Source organism: Mobula hypostoma, chromosome 23, assembly GCF_963921235.1.
Source record: "Mobula hypostoma chromosome 23, sMobHyp1.1, whole genome shotgun sequence".
NCBI classification, from domain to species: domain Eukaryota; kingdom Metazoa; phylum Chordata; class Chondrichthyes; order Myliobatiformes; family Myliobatidae; genus Mobula; species Mobula hypostoma.
This window is the reverse complement of record NC_086119.1, coordinates 51695460-51718352: the sequence shown is the minus strand read 5'-3', so window position 1 is coordinate 51718352 and position 22893 is coordinate 51695460. Positions and strand designations below refer to the sequence as shown.

The 22893-nt window shown below is 42.0% G+C and overlaps 1 protein-coding gene across 6 annotated transcripts in view; it reads right to left on the bottom strand.

Annotated features, from left to right (window-relative positions):
• The window catches only part of zzef1 (zinc finger, ZZ-type with EF hand domain 1), a 266638-nt gene that overhangs the window by 150871 nt on the left and 92874 nt on the right, over positions 1-22893 (bottom strand). For all 6 annotated transcript variants that reach the window (XM_063031513.1, XM_063031517.1, XM_063031514.1 and 3 more), the window contains exons 29-31: positions 21288-21795; positions 19004-19168; positions 4741-4860 (exon numbers count right to left, since the gene is read on the bottom strand). In XM_063031513.1, the coding sequence (XP_062887583.1) occupies positions 4741-4860; positions 19004-19168; positions 21288-21795 (793 nt within the window). The remainder of the gene's footprint in view (positions 1-4740; positions 4861-19003; positions 19169-21287; positions 21796-22893) is intronic.

Here is a 22893-nt window from a genome sequence, read left to right as displayed (position 1 = left end):
TTGGAGGTGTTGTGGACAGTGTGGAGGGCTGTCAGAGGTTACAGCGGGACATTGACAGGATGCAAATCTGGGCTGAGAAGTGGCAGATGGAATTCAACCCAGATAAGTGTAAAGTGGTTCATTTTGGTAGGTCAAATATGATGGCAGAATATAATATTAATGGTAAGACTCTTGGCAGTGTGGAGGATCAGAGGGATGTTGGGGTCTGAGTCCATAGGACACTCAAAGCTGCTGCACAGGTTGACTCTGTAGTTAAGAAGGCATACGGTACATTGGCCTTCATCAATCGTGGGATCGAGTTTAAGAGCCGAGAGGTAATGTTGCAGCTGTATGGGACCCTGGTCAGACCCCATTTGGAGTACTGTGCTCAATTCTGGTTGCCTCACTACAGGAAGGATGTGGAAGCCATAGAAAGGGTGCAGAGGAGATTTACAAGGATGTTGTCTGGATTGAGGAGCATGCCGTATGAGAATAGGTTGAGTGAACTCGGTCTTTTCTCCTCGGAGCGACAGAGGATGAGAGGTGAACTGATAGAGGTGTATAACATGATGATTTGCATTAATTGTGTGGATAGTCAGAGGTTTTTTCCCAGGGCTGAAATGGCTAGCATGAGGGGGCATAGTTTTAGGGTGCTTGGAAGTAGGTACAGAGGAGATGTCAGGGGTAAGTTTTTTTTTACACAGACAGTGGTGAGTGCGTGGAATGGGCTGCCAGCGGCGATGGTGGAGGCAGAAACAATAGGGTCTTTTAAGAGACTCCCGGATAGGTACATGGAGCTTAGAAAATTAGAGGGCTATGGGTAAGCCTAGGTAGTTCTAAGGTAAGGACATGTTCGCACAGCTTTGTTGGCCAAGGGGCCAGTATTGTGCTGTAGGTTTTCTACGTTTCTATGTGTATTGGCATGATCATCTCCCATGGGTCCTGCTGGGGCTCAGAACAGCTCCAAAAGAGGATCCGCGATCATCCAGATTGAATTGATATACGTGCAGCTGTTAAGAGTGCCGGGTGATTTTATTCCTGACGCCAGAAAGCCAGGTTGGCCTCACAACAGCATTCCACCCTCTTCAGTAAATTTAGTTCCTTTACACCTGTTCCTATCTCCCATCATGCAGTACAGCACCCTTGGGTTCCTGTTAACCGACATTTCACCTTATTTGTTTTCAACAGCCATGTTACAATGGCCCATTCCGTGTCTTGGAACGGAGAGAAAAGATTTTTTATCATAGATAGAAGGGGTAAACCTGAATGTATTTCAGCAGATCCGGCCCACCAAGATGTGGAGGATTCTGCTACCATGCTCCTGCTGTCACCACATGACCATGAGTGTGTCAATACATCTCAGGGCAAGCCAGAGGCACCTACTGTCCCTCCACCCATCTAACTTAGGACCCGAGCCGGGAGGCTTGTCTGAGCTCCAGACAAGCTCACAATGCCTGTGTAGGTAACGTAACTGGTGGAAACATGCAGAATTCACAACCTCCAACATCAGGTTTAACAACTTTAAGAGGCTGGACTGATGTGATGAGGTAATTACACTCTGTGTTCAGGTTTTGGAGTCCCATAAGTTTGTTGTTACGGCTTTCTTAAACTTCAAACACCTCATTTCATTTGTGAAAACCTACGCTTGGATGGAAGAGACCAGATGGCCTAATCTTGCTCTTGATTCTTAAATTATGAAGGAGAAACACTTTTTAAGAGCTCATAGGACTTATTGCCAATCGCAGCTTTCTGGTATAGCATCATCACCTTTCCAAGGTCAAAGAGATATTTTTGATAAACTCCAATCAATATTTCTTGCTCAGCATCCTGTCATAAACAAGGGAGCAATGAGATTTTATTTGGCCCATGATTTAAACAAGAGAAACAATGGAGCTCATGTTGGCCTAACTAAACATTGCATTCACTTAGCCTAACAAATGTGACTGAAAAACATCACCTGCAGTCAACTAACAGCAAAACAGTATCAATGTTGGGAAGCATTCAGGATAGTTAGGAATGACAGAAAGTTGGGATAACAGAAAGAAAATCTAGAATTCATTCTTCAGCCTTCAGTTTCTGCAATGGATGACTCATTGGTATGCTTTTTTAGTTCCTAAGAATTGCACCTATGTTTGGAAATACTTTGTAGCTTAAAAATCTTTTGTAATTTAGAAAATTTTCTGAATTTAGAAATCTTCCAGGTGTTTTTAGTCTATACAAAGAATTACTCATCTAAATTAATTGTGTAATTGTTGTAATTAATTAAAAATAAAATGAACTGTGTTTAAAGCACAACATTAGCTGGAACTATGTCCACGATAGGGAGGAGGCCCTCACTCAAATAGCAATTGACAGCTAGACCTCACCCTGGAAACGAGGCAGTAAACTTGTCCTTAGTGTACATTAATACAGTATATTCTCCCTAAAATTAAGGTACTTGTAGATACATAAATTGGATTGGGCTTAAAATCGTAAATTTGGAGCTTGTTGATAGTGGACTCAGTATCATCAAAATATATTCAGTGAACAGTACTGGATGGCAACGATAAAAAAAAGCAGAACTTCTCATGAACACGTAACACGAGGGTCAAAAATCTAAAACAGATTCCTCTGCTTCGATTTTCTTGCATTGGAAATGGAATGAAAAGCTGGTCTTACATACTGTTGCTACAGATCAGATCATTCCGGAGTGAACAATAACAATGCACCAGCTACAGCTATAGTAAACAATAAGCTGCAAGGTCATAACAGGGTAGATTGCGAGGTCGACAGTTCATCTCATCATACCAGGGAAATATTTACAAACGAGAAAATCTGCAGATGCTGGAAATTGAAGCAACACACACAAAATGCTGGAGGAACTCAGCAGGCCAGGCAGCATCTATGGAAAAAAGGTAAAGTCAACGTTTCAGGCTGACACCCTTTAGTAGGGCTGGAGAAACAGAAGCTGAGGAATAGGTTTAAAAGTTGGGGGGATAGAAACTCCAGGTGGTAGGTGAAACCGGGAGAGGGAGGGATGAAGTACAGAATCAGAATCCTTTATTATCGCCAAGTATATGGACACATACAGGGAATTTGATGCCAGTTTCCCTGAGCTCTCGCTGTACAGAATCAAAAAGCCAACAAAACAATAGTGCAAATAATCGTGAACTATATACAATGAGGTATACCTGTGTATGCACAGGCGGACTTGGTTTATAATAGACTAAAATTCAAGTGTTCATAAGACTGATGGCATATGGAAAGAAACTGTTCTTGTATCTATTTGTCCTGGCATACAGTGATCTAAAGCGCCTACCAGAAGGAAGGAGTTGGAACAGGTGATGTCCAGGGTGTGATGGGTCGACAATGATGCTGCTTGCTCACTTCCTGACTCTAGATGCATGTAAGTCCCGGATCGAGGGCAGTTTCACACCAATAATCCTTTCAGCAGCCCTGACGGTTCTTTGGAGTCTATTCTTGTCTTGTTTGGTAGCTGATCCAAACCAGACAGTGATGGATGAACAGAGAACAGACTGGATTATTCCTGAATAGAATTGAATCAGCAGCTCCTGAGGCAGGCTGGCAGAGCTGGGAAGTTGATTGGTGAAAGAGACAGAAGGCCATGGAAGAAAGAAAAGTGGGGCTGGGGGCACCAGAGGGAGGTGATGGGCTGGCAAGGAGATGTGAGAGAGGGAAAAGGGGATGGGAATGCTGGTGGGGGGGGGCATTACTGGAAGTTTGAGAAATTGATGTTCATGCCATCAGGTTGGAAGCTACCCAAACGGAATACAAGGTGTTATTCCTCCAACCTCAGTGTGGCCTCATCACGACAGTGGAGGAAGCCATGGATGGACATAATTGGAATGGGAATGGCAAGTGGAATTAAAATGGGTGGCCACTGGGAGATCACACTTGTTTTGGCGGAGGGAGCAACTGTGTGCTGGATGTGGAGGCTGGTGGGGTGGTAGGAAAGGGCAAGAGGAACCCTATCCCTGGTAGGGTGGCAGAAGGATGGGGTAAGAGCAGATATGTGTGAAATGCAGGGCAGCATTGATAAATTGAGGAAGGGAAGCCCCTTTCTTTGAAAAAGGAGGACATCTCCTTCGTGGTAGAATGAAAAGCCTCATCCTGAGAGCAGATGCAGCAGAGATGGAGGAATTGAAAAAAGGGATGGCATTTTAATAGTCTTTTATCAGTAGGATAGAAGCTGTCTTTGACCCTGGAGATATGTACTTTCTCACTTTTTAGCCTCTGCCAAATGAAGGGGAGAAGAAAGAATGTTGGGATGGATGGGGTCTCTGATTACATTGACTCATTATTGAGGTGCCAGAAGTACAAAGTCTCTGGAGGGAAAGCTGGTTTCTGTGATGTGTTAAATGGTGTCCACAACTCCCTACAGTTTCTTACAGTCATGTTGCCATACCAAGCTATTATGCATCCACAGAAGCTACTTCATGTGGTGCATTGACAAAAATGGGTAAGGGTTGACATGAACATGACAAATTTCTTTAGCCTCCTGAGGAAGTAGAGGCAATTGTTACCTTTCTTGACCAAGGTATCTACAAGGTTGGACCAGGAAAGGCTATTGGTTATGTGAACACCTAGGAACTTAAAGCTCTAACCCTCTCAACCTCAACACCAATGATGTAGACAAGACCCCTCCTGAAGTCATTGACCAGTTCATTTGTTTTACTGAACTTGAGGTAAAGGTTGGTGTCATTACACATTTTCTTGCATTTTAACCTAAAATAAAACGGAAGAATTCAAGTAAATACCTACCAATCTTTCTCAGTGTTAAACTGACGAACAGCATTTACAAGAAGCAACAGAAGATCGTAGTAACTCTGGCGGAGTACACTCCATACGTCCTTTCCACAACCCTCCAATTGCTGATGATAGCTGGAAACACAAAGCTAGAATTAGATTTTGGGTGTCATATTTGACAGTAGCAATGATTAATAAAGCAGATATCCTAAAAAAAAATCATAACCACATGAACCATCACTTGAGCAAGGACCAAAAGTCCTCGCCTTCATCTTTCATTGGCCTGTAACTTTGCATTCTGAAGTACCACAACAAAGCAGACTTTAGCAGTGTAAAACACTAAGTAGATTTACCATGGAAAACTTCACATGAAAATACCAAAGGAACTTTTGTATCTAGTATTGTAATAAAGCTGACAGATGAAAATGGCAACAGCTGAGTTCATTCCACTTTGAAAACCTGCACCAGTTATGAACCTCACAACTGGAGACCAAGAGTGCCTTGTAAAACTTGAAGCAGATTAACTATATATTTTACAATCATGGCAGAAAATTCATCCCCTCAGAAAAGGCAAATGGAGCTAAATAGAAGGTAACGAAAAGCAAGGCTCCAAACAAAGTGGCAGATATCAGTGAAACCAAGAACCTTGGCTGATGAGAATGTCGAACACCACAGCAACAATTGCCACACTGCTTGCAAACATACATTCAAAAATGTTGATAGAAATTGGAGTGAGCCAGAAAGCTCCCTCATTGGTTAGAAAAAGGTCTAGTCTCATTTCTTGGAATAAGGATCAAGATAGCCAGCATGTGTAACTCTATATAACACAGAAAGGTGCAGCCACTCAAAAAGCAGGAACATGGATACTGCAGTCATGAAGCCAAACGATAACTCTGCTTGCAAACTATAATTACTTCTGCAAAGGTCAAACATAGTACACTGCTTTGAAAAAAGTATTCGTCCCCCAACCCTTTGTTCACATAATTGAGTATTGCAATCAGGGATTTTGATCAAATTAACTGAGAATTTTTATTTAAGAATCGCAAGCTCCTTTTTTCATAGAGCTGAGAAAATAGAAAATTGTAAAGCATGAAAAATTAAAAATTCAAAACTGAAATGTCAGCAGTTCAAAAGTGTTCATTCCCACTTTGCTCTGTACTTAGCTGAGCCACTTCCTGCTGCTGTTACAGCCCGTAGTCTCTTTGGTAAGTCCCTATTAGCTTTGCACAACATTATAGAGCAAGTTTTGCTCATCTCTCCTTGCAAAATTTCTCAAGCTGTGCCAGGTTAGTTGGGGAGTGGCTGTGGACAGCAATCTTGAGGTCTCACCAGAGATGTTTGATCGGGTTAAAGTCAGGACTCTGTCTGGGCCACTCAAGGACATCAATTTTCTTCATTTGAAGCCACTCCGTGGTTGCTTTGGCTGTGTGCTTTGGATCATTGTCCTGCCAAAATACAAACTTCCTCCCTAGTTTATGCTTTCTGGCAAGGCTAGTATGTTTTTAATCCAAGATCTCTCTCTGCATTTAGCAGCATTCATCTTCCCACTAATCTTGACCAGATTGCCCGGCTCTGTGCTGAAAAGCATCCCTAAAGCATGATGCTACCTCCATCATGCTTTACAGTAGGGATGGGGTTACGTGGCTGATGGACAGTATTAGATTTACGCCACAGGTACCACTTAATGTTGAGGCTAAAAAGTTCCCCTTCAGTTTCAAATGACCACAGGACCTTCTTTCACATCTTAACAGTATCTTCTAAGTGACAGCTTGCAAAGTCTTTATGGGCAAGAATATGCTTTTTTAGCCAAGGCTTCTTCCTTGCCACTCTTCCATAAAGGCCTTTTTTGTGCAAGATGCTTAGAGACTGTGGAGCCATGAACTTCATATCCAGTTGGAGCCACTGACTCCTACAGCTCACTCAAAGTGACTGATGGTGTCACAGTAACTTTTCTTACAATTAATATTCTTCTCTGGTGCCTAAGTTTAGAGGGTGGCCTCACTGAGGGAGCGTGGCTGCGGTTTCATATTTTTCCACCTTTTCACGATGGAATGCATTGAGCTCTGAGGTACGTTCAATGTTTTTGAGATGGTCTTGTATCTTTCTCCAGATTTTTGTTCTCTATTTTCATTTCCTTGACTTGCCTTGAATGCTCTTTTGTCTTCATTTTGGTTGGTCTATTGAAAATCTACCATACTGTTGGACCTTACCGGGGGGGGGGGGGGGGTGGTATTTATTCAGATGATCCTCCAATTTTCTACGTGAACAAATCAGGTGAGTTTATAAGGTAATATATAGTATTGCACCCGAGGAAAGTTAGCGTGGCAATTACAAAGGGGATGAATATTTTTCAGCCTCTCAATTTTCCTTTTTAATTTTTAATAAACTGTTGACAAGTTTTAGAATTTTTCTCTTGATTTGACATGATGCGGCAATGTTTTGTAAATTAGTTCAAAATGTTACTAATCATATTTAAAAATTTAGAAAATGAAACAATAAAATGTGAAAATAGTTACGGAGGCTGAATACTTTTTAAAGGCACTGTATCAACTGGCTTTTAGAAAAACGATGAAACAGTTTATCAGCAAAGAAAGCTCCTTTGAAACACACAATTCAACACCACTTATAGGCCAGTGTGGAAAATCAAACTACTTTGATTATATTGAAAAGTAAATAAAACTTTGGAGATCGTTTACATTTAAAATCCAAATTAGAAGAGACATCTGATCATTGGTACTCATTTTCAAAGTAAAGTGGATCAAAGAATAATTTAAAATAATTCCTGCAGAATTTTTTTTTTATCTTACAATTGGCAAGTTCATGACTCGGGCAAGTCTTCAGGAAGAATTATTAAACTGGAATCATAATGATGTGTCAAACTGATCCAGTAAAGGTTCTAGTTTGAAATCTAATTTGGACATCTGTGGATATAATCTAAGGTGATGATTCTGTGCACAACTGCAGGAGGCAAGTTATTAAAGCTGGCAACATCCAAAGTTGTGTGTGTCTAAACTAACATTACTCTCAAACAAGAAAACTAGCTAGTAATGGCAATGCTGTCTGTGGAAACAGTTCCAAATGACACTGTGCACATCATCATGACTACATTTTGATAAGTATTGCAGCCCTGAGTAGATACGAGAATCTAAACATTTCTATTTCTGTATAAAAGAAATTCAAATGATTTTGTTTGTTAAATGGAGCAATGCCAGTAACGTTTTTCCACCATCTTACTGGGCTATGCTATTGTGGATGTTGAATTCCAAATTTCCATACATGAAAAGAAGCGCTTATGATCCTACTAACATGTTTATGATCTGAGCAGTTTTTGTTCAAGGCAGTCTTCAAAAATGGCTTTATGTGAAACATCCTCAAACTCTCACTCACCCCATCCATTTACTTAACGCTTAAAATAATACTGATGAGTTTCAAATCTCCAGAGGCATTGCTTTCATATAAAAATACACATCACTCCTTTGATGATCATACATTATCCATTTAATACAGGAATGGAGGGGGTGGTGGAAATATCCACCCGTACATCTGGATAAAAATTCGTGGATGGAACTTTTTAGTTTGGTTGTTAATCATATGTTTGTAATAAAGCTTGTGGGAAAGACTAGCATCATTAAGAACCAACCGCAGTCTCCCACACACATTGTGTCCTATTCCATGGGACAGCATGGAATAGGACACTTTATTTACTTCAGAGAACATTCAAAATCAAAACACTGATATTATCAGAAAATGACATTTCCACCAGAAAAACGGATGTCACAAGCATTTACGTGAAGATGCTATGCTGGGGGGAGGGTGGAGAAAATCATCCTTCATGCAAAACAGTGCAGTGTATTTAATTTGGCTGGAAATAAAAAACTGCACATAAGTAAACCAAATAAATCAGAGCCACCAGGTTCAGCCTGGAGCCTATGTTGGTAAGGCTCCTTGCTGACCTCAGCAACCCCAAACCGCTCATAGGACGGAGAAAATTCCAATGACTTCCTGTCCCTGACAACATTCACAGCTCACATCTGAAAACAACTGTTTCAGCGAGATACCAGCACCTTGTAATAACACCAAGCAAGGTGCACAAGAAAGCCATCAAGTGTTCCTCTTAGCTGTCAATGTTCAAAAAATTTTTCAAATTACCTGTGAAAATTAGACCACCTCAATTTCCTCAGTAAAGATTATAAATAAAGATATCAGCAATAATAATGTATATTTAAAATAATCTCGAAACTATCTGATGTGGAACTACACACAAGGGTGCAGCCAGCAACACAGTATTGCTTCAAAATACCTCAATACAGGGGAGTCTGCGATCTATACTATTAAGAGAAAATGAAAGATAGCTAAAGCCAAGAGATCTCTCACAAGAAACACCTTAGTGCTACCCAGTCATGAAAAACTACCACAATCTAAAGCGCATTAGCTGGGCCTAGAAAGAAGTGTGTAAATCTTATAACTGTCAGCAGAGTAAGAGATCTTTTGGGTTATTAGGAATTTAGAAAGGGCAAATAAAAAATCAAAATCAGGTTTAAACTAACCGACCATTGTTGAAATGAGCTGGTATTAGAGTGCCAAGCTGAGACAGACTCAAGAGGCTACGGTAATCACCTGGTAAGTTTCTTTCTTGCTTTCTTATTACACAGTTAGAGCAGTAAAACAAGCAAGTGGGCAGTGGAGTGCTCCTCTTGCGGGTTATGGGAAGACAGGGAGACCTCCAGCATCTCTGATGATTACACCTGCAAGTTCATCCAGCTGCAGCTTCCTACAGACCAGAACTGGAGCGAGATCAACTCCAGATCTGACTCTGTGACTCAGGAGGTAAGGAGAGGAAAGAGGCAAGCAGTAATGAGACTGTGATAGTAAGCAGTAGTGATTCATTGGTTAGGGGAACAGACAAGAGGTTCTGTGGACCTGAACAAGATTCCTCGATGGTATGTTGCCTCCCAGATTCCAGGGTCAGAGACATCTTGGATCAAGTCCATTGCATTCTTAAGGAGGAGGGTGAGCAACCAGATGTTGTGGTCATGTCAGCACTAATGACATAGGCAGAAAGGATGAGGTAGTCCTGCAAAGTGAGCTCAGGGAGTTAGGTGCTAAGTTAAAGGACAAGACCTCCAAGGCAGTGATCTCAGGATTGCGACCCATGCCACATGCTAGAAATAGGAAAATAATAGTTTAAAATGAGGCTATAAATAAAAAGATAATATAGTTTAACACGTGGCTAAGGAGTGAGGGCTTCAGATTTTTTTTATCATTGGGCTCTCTTCAGGGAAGGTGGGACCTGTACAAACAGGATGGTTTGCACCTAAACTGGAGGATGAAAGATATTCTTGTGTGAAGGTTTACTAGTGCTGCTCCAAGGATTTTAAATAAGAGTTACAGGGGGGTGGGAATCAGAGCACCAGGGCAGCTAGTGGAGTGGTTGTGGGAAAAGTAGATCTGAGATCTGTCTATTTCATGAGTATTGTAGGTAAGGCAGATGAGATGAGAGCATGAATCAGCACTTCGAATTAAGATATTGTAGCCATGGGTCATACTTGGTTGCAGGAGGGGTAGGACAGGCAGCTCAATGTTCTGTGGTTCCATTATTTGAGACAAGATAGAGCAGGAGGTATTAAAGGGGAAGGGGTGGCATTACCAGTCAAGGAAAATGTCATGGCAGTGCTTAAAAAGCACAGACTGGAGGGCTCATCTAAGGAGGCTATATGAGTGGAACTGAGGAATAAGGATGACCACATCCAAACCTCAACATGGCGCCAGCAAACAATGCATCCAATGGCGACGTCCTTCAGACAATTCACGAAACTAACTCTTTCAAATATGATTCTACTACTAAGCTGTGTACAATTGGAACCTGTGATTTACACTTTGATAGTGTGTTTTTGGGCCGATTGAGCAATCCAGTACTTTGCTGTCTCTGAGGGAGTTTGCTGAGTCTGGGAGCAGTGTGCAGCCTGGAGATGTGGCGCAAGGCCATGATCAACTCCATTGCTTCTCTCCATTTGAGATGATCAGCAAGGCTGAAGTCAATGAAGACTAGAAAAGGCAGGCGTGCGTTCAGTATCGTCTGCCAGTGCTTGACCAGTCTTCCTCTCCCACTATCTCGCTGCTGTTGGAGAAAAGGGCAGGAGTCTTGGGTTCCACACTGCAAGGATTGATTGGCAAGGCACACGGCTGTGGATTAGTTCTGAAGGAACGTTGAGGTTCATGTTGAATGTGTTACTGGACTCTGCTTACTTTTTAAAAAAAAAAAGTTTTTGATCAGGGGCGATTGGTGAGGACTGGGCGCTTCAGTGAAAACTGGCTCTGTGACCTACAGTCAGCCAGCAGCACTGAACTAAACTCTCCTGCATTCCTAGTACAATGCTGATATTCTGTGCTATTGGCTCGCTTTTTACCGTTTGTGCAATTTGTATTTTTTCATGTATGGGTGCTTAAACTTTGAACTTTAAACCTTGAACCACATTAGTGGGAATATATTATAGACTACACAATAGTCAGCAGGATTTAGAGGAGTAAATTTATAGAGCAGAAGTTCCCAACTTGGGGTTCACAGACCCTTTGGTTAACAGTAAGAGTCCATGGCATAAAAATGGTTGGGAATCCCTGTTCTGCAGAGATAATGTGAATGCAGAGCAGCGTGTATAGGCCAGGCGTGAAATGGCATGGTGAATAACCAGAGACTAGACGACATCTACGTCATTTATTATTATATTGTAATTTGTCCTCTACTGTGCCTATTGTCTTGTCTATTACGTATTTGTACTGCCCTGCACTGTTTTGTGCGCTTTATGTTGTCCTGTGTAGGTCTGTAGTCTAGTGTAGTTTTGTGTTGTTTCATGTAGCACCATGGTCCTGGAGGAACGTTGTTGCATTTTTACTGTGCACTGTACCAGCAGTTTATGGTCAAAATGACAATAAAAAGTGACTTCACATGAGGAAATCTGCAGATGCTGGAATTTCAAGCAACACACATAACTCACATCAAGGGGCAGAGGAGGTTTGGATTAACCTTGGTTTGGGTTTGGGTAACCATTGGGTTACCTGGAGAAATCGGCGGTAGCAGAACACTGCATTCGCAATGGCCGTAGGATTGACTTCGATGGCACAAAACTACTGTGTCGCAGCAATGGCTTCTGGAAACGCCTGGTGAAGGAAGCCATTGAAATAAACTAGAGGAAAAGACTTTTAACAAAGACGCAGGTCTTGCTCCAAGTAAGAACTGGAACTCGATTGTAAACAAGGTAGGACAGTGGAAACCTGATTGGAAGAGGACTAACATATCAGGAGAGATGGACAATGGGAGTATAAATAGGCATCTCTGATGAAAATGGCAGAATTTGTCAATGAAGTGTTGGTTAAAATCAATACCTGTATCCAGCTGGAAGCCCGAGAAGAGTTCATTCAAAATAGCAGAAAGTTGCAAGAAAAACAAGTTTGTGATGATGTAGAGTAATGTAATGAGTGACAGATGACACATATTGTTCATAATAGAACTGCTCGACATAATTCACATCGAGTCACTGTGTTCACTTTAAGAGACCGTGTCTGACGTTAGGCCTCAGTTTAAGGTGACTGCTTTTTGTTTGTTCATAATGGAAGTAAAGGGCTGTGGCTTTTGTCAAGCACATAAAATGACCCTCACATTCTAGTCACAATTTCATACACTGGTGACCCTGACGCTCTCCGACAATCCCAGAGTTACTCAACAACATATCGACCAAGTTGGTTACCTTGAAGCTTTGGAAGCAGCATGCTACTGCGTGTTTTTCCACAGGCAGAAGCCCAGTTCACGTTGCGAGAAATCACCACAGAACATACCAAATTTTACTACATTTTAGCATTGCTAAGTAGTTCCACTGCAGCCAGAGTGCTGAGTCCACTAAAAGACCCGACTGCACGTGATAAAAATATCACTCTGACTTTTTAAAGAACTCTTTATGCAAGAAATGCCAGATCAAGTTTGCACAGCCCTAGCTAATGTACCTGTGAAGGACTGTAGGGAGCCTGCTAAAATGGCCGATAGTCAACACTCAGGCGGGCAGCAGCCCATTATTCCTTCTCCTTTCCCTGCCTCAATAAGCCCAGTCAGCAGAGCATCAAGCAGACTCACGCCGGCAGCTCCAAACCAGCCAATGTCGGGACTATGTTCTAACCACACACACTTCGGCATGAACGCCAAGAGGGGCTGACTGCCACGCAGCTTCAGCAGAAACAGTGCATCAGCACATCAGAGGTCTGCGAACAGTGTGGGTTCCAGCTGCCAGGGTTGCCTATTGTTCATTCCGGACACCCCTTCAGGGCAACGCTTCCTGTGTGACACGGGAGTTCCAGTATGCTGCCAGCAACGGCCATTGATTGAAGGCACAGTGACAGACCCTTGCTGGAATCCGCCAGCAGCAGCAGGATCTGGACCTCAGGGACACGACGCATGCTGCTCTGCTTCAATGGACAATGCTACATGTGGGACTTTGTCTTGGCAGAGTTGTTAGACCCCTGCTCGGCGCAGATTTCATGTGCGCCAAAGGACTGTTCGTAGATAAAGAGTCACAGAATCATAGAGAAGTACAGCACTGAAATAGGCTCTTTGGCCCATCCAGTCCATGCCAAAACCAATTAAACTGCCTATCCCATTGACCCGCATACGGAACATAGCCCTCCATACTGCTACCATCCACATACATATCCAAACTTCACTTAAACGTTGAAATCGGGTTCGCATGCACCACTTGTGCTGGCAGCTCATTCCACACTCACAACCTGAGTTGAATGAAGGAGTTTCCCCACATATTCCCCTTAAACTTTTTGTCTTTCACCCTTAACCCATGACCTCTGGTTGTAGTCCCACCCAACCTCAGTGGAAAAAGCCTGCTTGCATTAACCCTATCTATACCCCTCATAATTTTTGTATACCTCTATCAAGTCTGAACTCATTCTTCTACGTTCTAAGGTATAAAGTCGAAACCTATTCAACCTTTCCTTATAACTCAGGTCCTCCAGACCCAGCAACAACCTTGTAAATTTTCTCTACACTCTTTAAACCTTGTTTACATTTTTTCCTGTAGGTAGGTGACCAAAACTGCGCACACTACACTAAATTAGGCCTTATCAATGTCTTATACAATTTCAACATAACATCCCATCTCCTGCACTCAATATTTTGATTAGGGCAGCCAATGTACCAAAAGCTTTCTTTACAACCCTATCTACCTGTGATGCTACCTTCAATGAATTATGGACCTGTATTCCCAGATCCCTTTGTTCTGCCACACTCCTCAGTGCCCTACTGTCACTATGTAAGATCTACACTGGTTGGTCCTACCGAAATGCAAAACCTCTCACTTGTCTGCATTGAATTCCATCTGCCATTTTTCAGTCCATTTTTCCAGCTGATGCCGATCCCTCTGTAAACCATGATAGCCTTCCTCGCTGTCCACTACACCCCTGATCTTGGTGCCATCTGCAAATTTGCTGATCCAGTTAACCACATTATCATCCAGATCATTGATATAGATGACGAATAATAAAGGACACAGCACCAATCCCCTGCGGCACACCACTAGTCATTGGACTCAAGTCAGAGAGGCAATCATCTACTACCACTATTTGGCTTCTCTCACAAAGCTAATGTCTAATCCAATTTACTATATCATCTTGAATGCCGAGCAAGTGAACCTTCTTGGCCAGCCTCCCATGTGGGACCTTATCAAATGCCTTGCTGAAGTCCATGTAGACAATATCCTCTCCCTCGCCTTCATCAACTTCCCTGGTAACTTCCTCAAACAACTCTTAAGATTGGTTAGACATGACCTACCATGCACAAAGCCATGCTGACTATCCTTATTTAGTCCACGTTTATCCAAATACTTATATATCCGGTCCCTTAGATCAGCGGTCCCCAACTACCGGGTTGCAGACCGGTACCGGGCCGCAAAGCATGTGCTACGGGGCCGCGAGGAACGATATGAGTCAGCTGCACCTTTCCTCGTTCCCTGTCACGCACTGTTGAACTTGAACATAGGGTTGCCAACTGTCCCGTATTTGCCAGGACATCCCGTATATTGGGCCAAATTGGTTTGACCCATACGGGACTGCCCTTGTCCAGTATTTCCCTCACTAAGGTAGAGCATTCCTATGAAACCTTGCGTGCCGAAATGGTGTAAAGCGAAGAAGCAATTACCATTAATTTATATGAGAAAAATTTTTGAGCGTTCCCAGACCCAAGAAATAACCTAACAAATCATACCAAATAACACATAAAACTGAAAATAAATAACACTAACATATAGTAAAAGCAGGAATGACATGATAAATACATAGCCTATATAAAGTAGAAATAATGTATGTACAGTATAGTCGGGAAGATGAAGGCAAAACCGATTTGTGGGAAAAAAATCGGCAAGTATGCGCATGCACACACAAGGCTTCATGGTCATGGTAGTCTTTCATGGGGTAAAGTGTCCCAGGATTTGACTGCTACTTTTGTCCCTTATTTGGGAGTGAGAAAGTTGGCAACCCTAACTGTAAAAGACATGCTGAGGTGAGTTTAACCCTACTTGAACACCACCAACCCCACCTCCCCGCCGGTCAGCAAGAATATTGTAATATTAAACTGGTCTGCAGTGCAAAAAAAGGTTGGAGACCCTTGCCTTAGATCACCTTCCAATTACCTTCCCACTACTAACGTCAGACTCACTTGTTTATAATTTCCTGGTTTACGTTTAGAGCTTTATTTTTTTAAAAAAACAGCGTAACAACATTGGCAATCCTCCAATCTTCCAGTACCTCTCCTGTTGCTAACAATGATTTAAATATCTCTACTAGGGTCCCGGCAATTTCTGAAAAACTGCTGGCTTGTGGACACAAAAAGACTTTGGGTCATTACCCTGTACCCCCAGTAAGTTCCTTACGTTCATTCTTTTAGTGCATGGAGCATCACAAGTGAATTCACTTGCCTGCTGGGTGAATTCCCAAACTTTACCCAGCCCACATTTTGCATTACAGTCCCAAAGCATGTGGTCGAGCACCATATTTCCACAACTGGCTCGCAGGCCCAAGCCCGTGCATGTAGATTGGACTTAGAAAAGCTGGCCAGCGTGAAGGCCAAGTTTGCTAACATGTTTGGCATTGAACGTAGGGCGAATGTCGGGGCAGCCCAACGCTTTACGATACAGGCGACCCCAGGTTCAGTTCCAGCCGCTGCCTGTGAGGAATTTGTACATTCTCCCCATGACCGTGTGGGTTTTCTGTGGCTGCTCCAGTTTCCTCCCATAGTCCAAAGATGTACCAGTTGGTAGACGAATTGGTCGTTGTAAATTGTCCTGTAATTAGGCTAGGATTAAATTAAAGGACTGATGGTTGGCGTGGCTCAAAGGGCTGGATCTCAATAAATAAATATAGACGGCCTGATTAGGGATAGTCGTCATGGTTTTGTACCTGGTAGATCACGCCTAACTAACCTTATGGAGGTTTTTGATGAGGTTACCAGGAAGGGCAATAAAGGCAAGGCAGCGGATGTTGTCCACATGGACTTCAGCATGGCCTCTAACAAAGTTTCACACGGAAGGTTGGTCCAGAAGGTTCAGTGGCTTGGCATTTAGAATATAGTAATAAATTCGATTCAACGCTGACTTAGCAGGAGAAGCCCATGTATGGCACTAGATGGTTGTCTCTCTGACTGGAAGCCTGTGATTCAGTATTGGGGCTGGGTCCACTGATAACATGGTGAACTGTCTCAGCAAATTTGCGGACACCACCAAGATTAGGGGTGTAGTGGACAGCAAGGAAGACTATCAGGCCTTGCAGAGGGATCTGAACCAGCTGAAAAAAAAATGGGCTGAAAAATGGCAGGTGGAATTTAATGCAAACAAGTGTGAGGTGTTGCACTTCGGGAGGACAAACCAGGAAAAGGACGCACACAGTGAATGATAGGGCACTGAAGAGTGCAGTAGAAGAGGAAACTGGGAATATAGATACACAATTCCTTCGTGGTGGCATCACAAGTAGATAGAGTCATAACGAGAGCTTTTGGCACGTTGCCCTTCACAAATCAAAGTATTGAGTTCAGGAGGTGGGATGCTATGTTGAAGTTTGATATGATATTGTTGAGGCACAATTTAGTGAACAGTTCTGCTCATCTACCTATTGGAAAGATATCAATAAAATTGAAAGAGTACATACAAAATTTATAAGCATATTGCTGGGACTTGAGGTCTTGAGTTATAGGGAAAGGTTGAATAGGTTAGGACTTTATTTCCTGGGAGGTTGGAGAATAAAGGGAGATTTGATAGAGGTATTCAAAATTAAGGGGTATAGGTAGAGAAAATGCAAGCAGGGTTTTCCCACTGAGGTTGGGAGAGACTAGAACTCGACGTCATCAGACTAAAATAGCATGGACTAGATGGGCCGAAATGCCTTTTTTAGTGCTGTAGTGCTCTGTAACTGTGAGCACGTGGCCAAGTGGTTAAGGCATTGGACTAGCGGCCTGAAGTTCGTGAGTTCGAGCCCCAGCCGAGGCAACGTGTTGTGTCCTTGAGCGAGGCACTTAATCACACATTGCTCTGCGATGACACTGGTGCTAAGCTGTATGGGTCCTAATGCCCTTCCCTTGGACAACATCGGTGTCGTGGAGAGGGGAGACTTGCAGCATGGGCAACTGCTGGTCTTCCATACAACCTTGCTCAGGCCTGCGCCCTGGAGAGTGAAGACTTTCCAGGCGCAGATTCATGGTCTCACAAGACTAATGGATGCTCTGTAACTCCTCTAAATGTTATTTACAGTAAAAAAAAATAGATGTTTTACTTAAGTAATACCATAGTCAGGAATTGTGACAGCAATGGTAAAGATAAGCAGTCAAGTCTTTTCCCTGGGTAGAAATGACAAATACTGAAGGTGAGATGGAGAAAGTTAAAGAAGTTAAAGGAAGTTCATTACAGGGCAGGGTTTTTTTTAATTTAAACACAGTGTAGTAGGTGCTTGGAATGTACTGTCAGGGGAGTGATGGAAGCAGATATGCAAGTGGCATTTAGGAGGCTTTTAGATAGATACATATATCTGCAGGGTTTGGAGGGACATGGATCATGTGCAGACAGAAGAGTTACATTTAATTTGGCATTGTGTTCAGCACAGACATTGTGGGCTGAAGGATGTTGAAAACTACTATTTTTAATACTTTTTACAAGATTTGTACTTTTTAAACAAACTCGTATTTTTCACACTTTCTGGTAGAAAGCAGTATAGCAGCTAAACTAAAGGGTTATCACCTTTCTCATTTTTCATTGGCTAAGAATTAGCACATTACTCATGTGATGTAATTGCTTTAATCATGTAGCCCGTTAACTTGTTTAATCTTATCTGAGGAATTTCCCTCATCTTATCTATAAAAGTGATAGAATTTTTAAAGAAGTACCATGGTTAGTCTTTCGTCCTAGCATTAATTCCCTTCTTAGCATCGTTTCTCGGCTTTTTTTTTTAAAGTTTGCTTAATATTTGTACATCTGTTTGTACTCTGAAAATTAACTGAAATCTTTGAATTAAGACTACTCATCATTTCTGAAGAACCCCAAGGATCAGAAAATAAACAGATTCAACAAGGGGTTGTTCCTGTTCTGTTCTATAAATTCTTGAAATAGATATTCAGCTATTTGAGCCAGTTCCACCATTCCATTTGATCATAATTAACCATACAATGCCATTAAATCTTCAGTTCACATCAATACTGTTGCCTTATCTTAATCAACACAAACAAAATGCTGGAGGAGTTCAGCAGGCCGAGCAGCATCTATGGAGAAGAGTACAGCCGACGTTTCAATTGGAGACCCTTGTTTGCCTTATTTTAATCTTCTACTTTCCATTATCACATTCAGTTCACCTAGCCAGACAAGTTCTTCCAATTCCACTCACTTTTGTCTGTAGAAATCATTCCAACCATCTGGACCTACTGCACCAGTGGAAATGCACTCCTACCAGTTTCTTTTTGAAGTGATTATAAAATTATTGAGCACAGTAGCGAAGCAATCCTCTACATGCACAAAGGTCTCTAGTAAGATTTACCAGTTATATCATGTTAGATTAACATTTTGTCACACCAACATCGACTGCAGATAACCAACACAAATAATTCATTACGAAACAGCAACATGAATCATCAAGCAAAACAGAAACTCACAACCCAAGTTCCCAACTATTTACTGCAAACGAAATGTTTGGCTACTTGGTCACTGAGGGGTACGATTACTGAGGTTCACGAGGCTGAGCGGTTATTCCATACCTGATCAATTCCTTCTGACAGGTTAACATTTCCTGAAGAAAGAGAATGCAGGAGAACTGGAAGAGATGAGGCTGTCCTAGCGAGTGCAGGCATTCACAAACTGCATGGAGAACTTTGATGACATTATTGGCCTGGGCCTTACGCAAAGATAGAACCTGTAAAACACTACAAAGGTTTTGATTTATTTTTAAAGGGATTGAGTAACAGTTCTAGGCATTATTGATAACATGGGAAAGCAATACCCCACACTTTGGTAAACACATGACACCAACGCACATCACTTCTTGATTTCTCTTCATGTATTTCAGAAGGCCTTTGACAAGGTGCCACACACGAGGCTGCTTAGCAAGATAAGAGCCCGTGGAATTACAGGGAAGTTACTAGCGTAGGTGGAGCTTTGGCTGGTCGGCAGAAAACAGAGAGTGGGAATAAAGGGATCCTATTCTGGCTGGCTGCCGGTTACCAGTGGAGTTCCACAGGGGTCGGTGTTGGGACTGCTACTTTTTAAGACGTACGTCAATGACTTGGACTACGGTATTAAGGCCTTTGTGACTAAATTTGCCGATGATACGAAGATAGGTGGAGGAGCGGGTAGTGTTGAGGAAACAGAGAGCCTGCAGAGAGACTCAAGATAGATTAGGGGAATGGGCAAAGAAGTGGCAAATGAAATACGATGTTGAAAAGTGTATGGTCACGCACTTTGGTAGAAGAAATAAACAGGCAGACTATTATTTAGATGGGGAGAGAATTCAAAACGCAGAGATGCAAAGAGACTTGGGAGTCCTTGTGCAAGATACCCTAAAGGTTAATCTCCAGGTTGAGTCGGTTGTGAAAAAGGCGAATGCAATGTTGGCATTCATTTCTAGAGGTACAGAATACAACAGCCAGGATGTGATGTTGAGGCTCTATAAGGCACTCGTGAGACCACACTTATAGTATCGTGTGTAGTTTTGGGTTCCTTATTTTAGAAAGGATCGTCATCGGAGAGGGTTCACAGGAGATTCATGAGAATGATTCCAGGAATGAAAGGGTTACTGTATGAGGAACATCTGGCAGCTCTTGGGCTGTATTCCCTGGAGTTCAGGAGAATGGGGGGGGGGGGCGGGATCTCACAGAAACATTCCAAATGTTAAAAGGCCTGAACAGATTAGCTATGACAAAATTATTTCACATGGTAGGGGATTCTAGGACAAGAGGGCATGACTTCAGGATTGAAGGAGGTCCATTTAGAACTGAGATGTGGAGAAATTGCTTTACTCAGAGGGAGCGGCTGTGGAGGCTAAGTCATTGGGTGTATTTAAGGCAGAGATAGATAGGTTCTTGATTAGCCAGGGCATCAAGGGTTATGGGGTGAAAGCAGGAGAGTGGGGATGACTGGATGAAGTGGATCAGCCTATGATTGAATGGCAGAGCAGACTCAATGGGCCAAATGACCTAGTTCTGCTCCTAAATCTTATGGTCTTATGGTCTAATCTTATTTGTAACATAACTATAAAGTATCTGTAAAATAGTTGAAAGTGTTCTTTCATACAAAGGGTTGGATGTAGCTTGAGAATGAAGTGGTAAACTGCATTCTTCCAGGAAGTAAATAGGATATGCATCACACAATTTTTATTACATGTCCCATATCAAGGCACCACATGCGATTAACCAGGTCTGCTCCCAGAGCTTTGCATATACCATTTGTTGCAGGATTTAGTACAAGAATAGCCCATGTGATTGCCATAAATTCCCCTCTTCCCTTCCTACGTGGGATCTGGCAGTTGGCCTGTTTAATCAAACTTCTGCAGAAGGTGGAGACTGCCATTGAATATATTCATAACGATAGATTTTGGATAAAGAAGAAAATCAAAGATTATAGAGAATAGTCAAAAAAAAAGCAAGGTTAAGCACAAGTCAGCCAGGAATATTGAACGTCAGACCAGGCTCAAGGAGTCTAATGACCAACTTGCGCATCCAGTTCTTAAGCTCCCTCACTGCAAGTTTCCTACCCTCAGCATCTGGCTTACATATGAAGTACAGATGGTCATATTAATGTTCAGGATCAACTGCTAATTATATACCTCCTTCATCTGTCACATACCAGTACTTCTGAAACAATGTTTATAATGAACTCTACAGCAGGAAGATAATGAGGCATGTCTGGGTTGGTAAATTAAATTTTGATTGTAATAGTTTCTTTCAATAGCTGCCAAATTACACACTTGATCTCCTCTAAATGTAAGTTTTTTTTAAAAGTCACATTCAAGTATTTTTCTTTAGTCTGAAAACCTAACCAGCTTACCTTTCAGATGAAATATTGAGATCTTTCATGAACTCTAAGATGCTCTTCAAAATTGGAAATTTGTCTTGGACCGGATCAACTTTAAATTCTTCCACGGACCTGAGTGAAAGTAATCTAAGTCGGCTTTTACTGAGTGGATTCTTGGGTTTGGAGCTGAAAGGAGAGTGGAGGTCCACACACGGAGATACCATGCTTTCACTGGGTGTCGTGCTCACTGAAGAAGCTGGGCTCTCTGTGCATGTTGGACCAGCAGGATCAGGGTCAGTGTTCAGTGTTGTGACAGCTTGCTGGGGCTTTTCACCCTCTGCGCTTTGTGACCGTACCAATGGCTCCTGTGATGCTGTAGACTGGGTAGTAGTACCCTGTCCCTGCAGATCGGCAGATTTGAGCACTGCACATTCCTGCTCTTGTAAAGTATCTGTTCTCTTATCAGAGGAAGAGTCAATATTTTTTGTTGTTAATGGTGGGAACTTTAGTAGCAAAAGGCTCTTCCCAATCCAGTTTTCACCTAGAAAAATAGGAAAAAGTGACACCGTGACAAATTTTAAGCAAATACTGTATTCATTCTATAAACAAGATTAATACAGATATTTTAACAGCTGGCTTGCAGTCACAGCAGCTAACCATTCCAAAATATCACCCTTGTGTGATAATAAAGGATACTTTATTACTCAGAACATCCCAAAGTGGCCAAACATTTTTATGAGAGAACACTGAAAGTTTAAATCTGGATCAACACAACTGAGTGAAGACGTTCAAAAACTGCAGATGCTGAAATCTCATAGAAAACACTGGAAATATTCAGCAGGTCAGACAGCATTAGTGGAGAGAAAGGAGTTGAAATGCTTCAGTTTGAAGACCATTCAAAGCTGGGATAGAGAAAACAAGTTCATTTTAAACTGGCAAATTAGTGTACTATTTTCACATGTACGAAGGCACAGTGAAAAACTTGTTTGTCCATACAGATCAATTCGTAACAATGGCATATTTATGTAGTAGATGGTAAAACTCAGAATAAAGTGTTCCAGTACAGATAGACAGCAAGGTGCAAGGTCACAGTGAGGTAGATTGTGAGGTCAAGGGTCCATGTTATTGTGCAAGCGAAACATTCAAGTTTTATAACCACAAGTTGCAGTGAGGGTGAGCAAGGGACAGGTGGATAGGAGGATAGGATGAGGAATACCTCTGAGTGAGGAAAACCAGGCTTGATGAACAGCTTCAGATTAATGTCTTATTGTATAGCAACTCCATGAACACTTGCATTGGTTATCAGATTTATTCACTAACTCTTAAGGCCACTATTTTTAATATGAAATAAGAGACCATCATACAAAAATTATGAAAGAAATTAATCAATCAGACGTCACCTTTGACCACAACCAATGAATCATTAACATACATGAACTGCAAGCAGCACATGGTCGCTATCAGAACTCGGGCAGGGATCCACCACATGATGTACCAATGCTAAATTAGCTAGACGACAACTGTCAGCTTCGTAAGGTGGTTTGTGGATTGAGTATAGATAGGCATTTCCATATACTAGTTCTAATGGGAATCAACATATTTTGGAAACTAGCTATTAACTTAAATGAGGCACACTAAT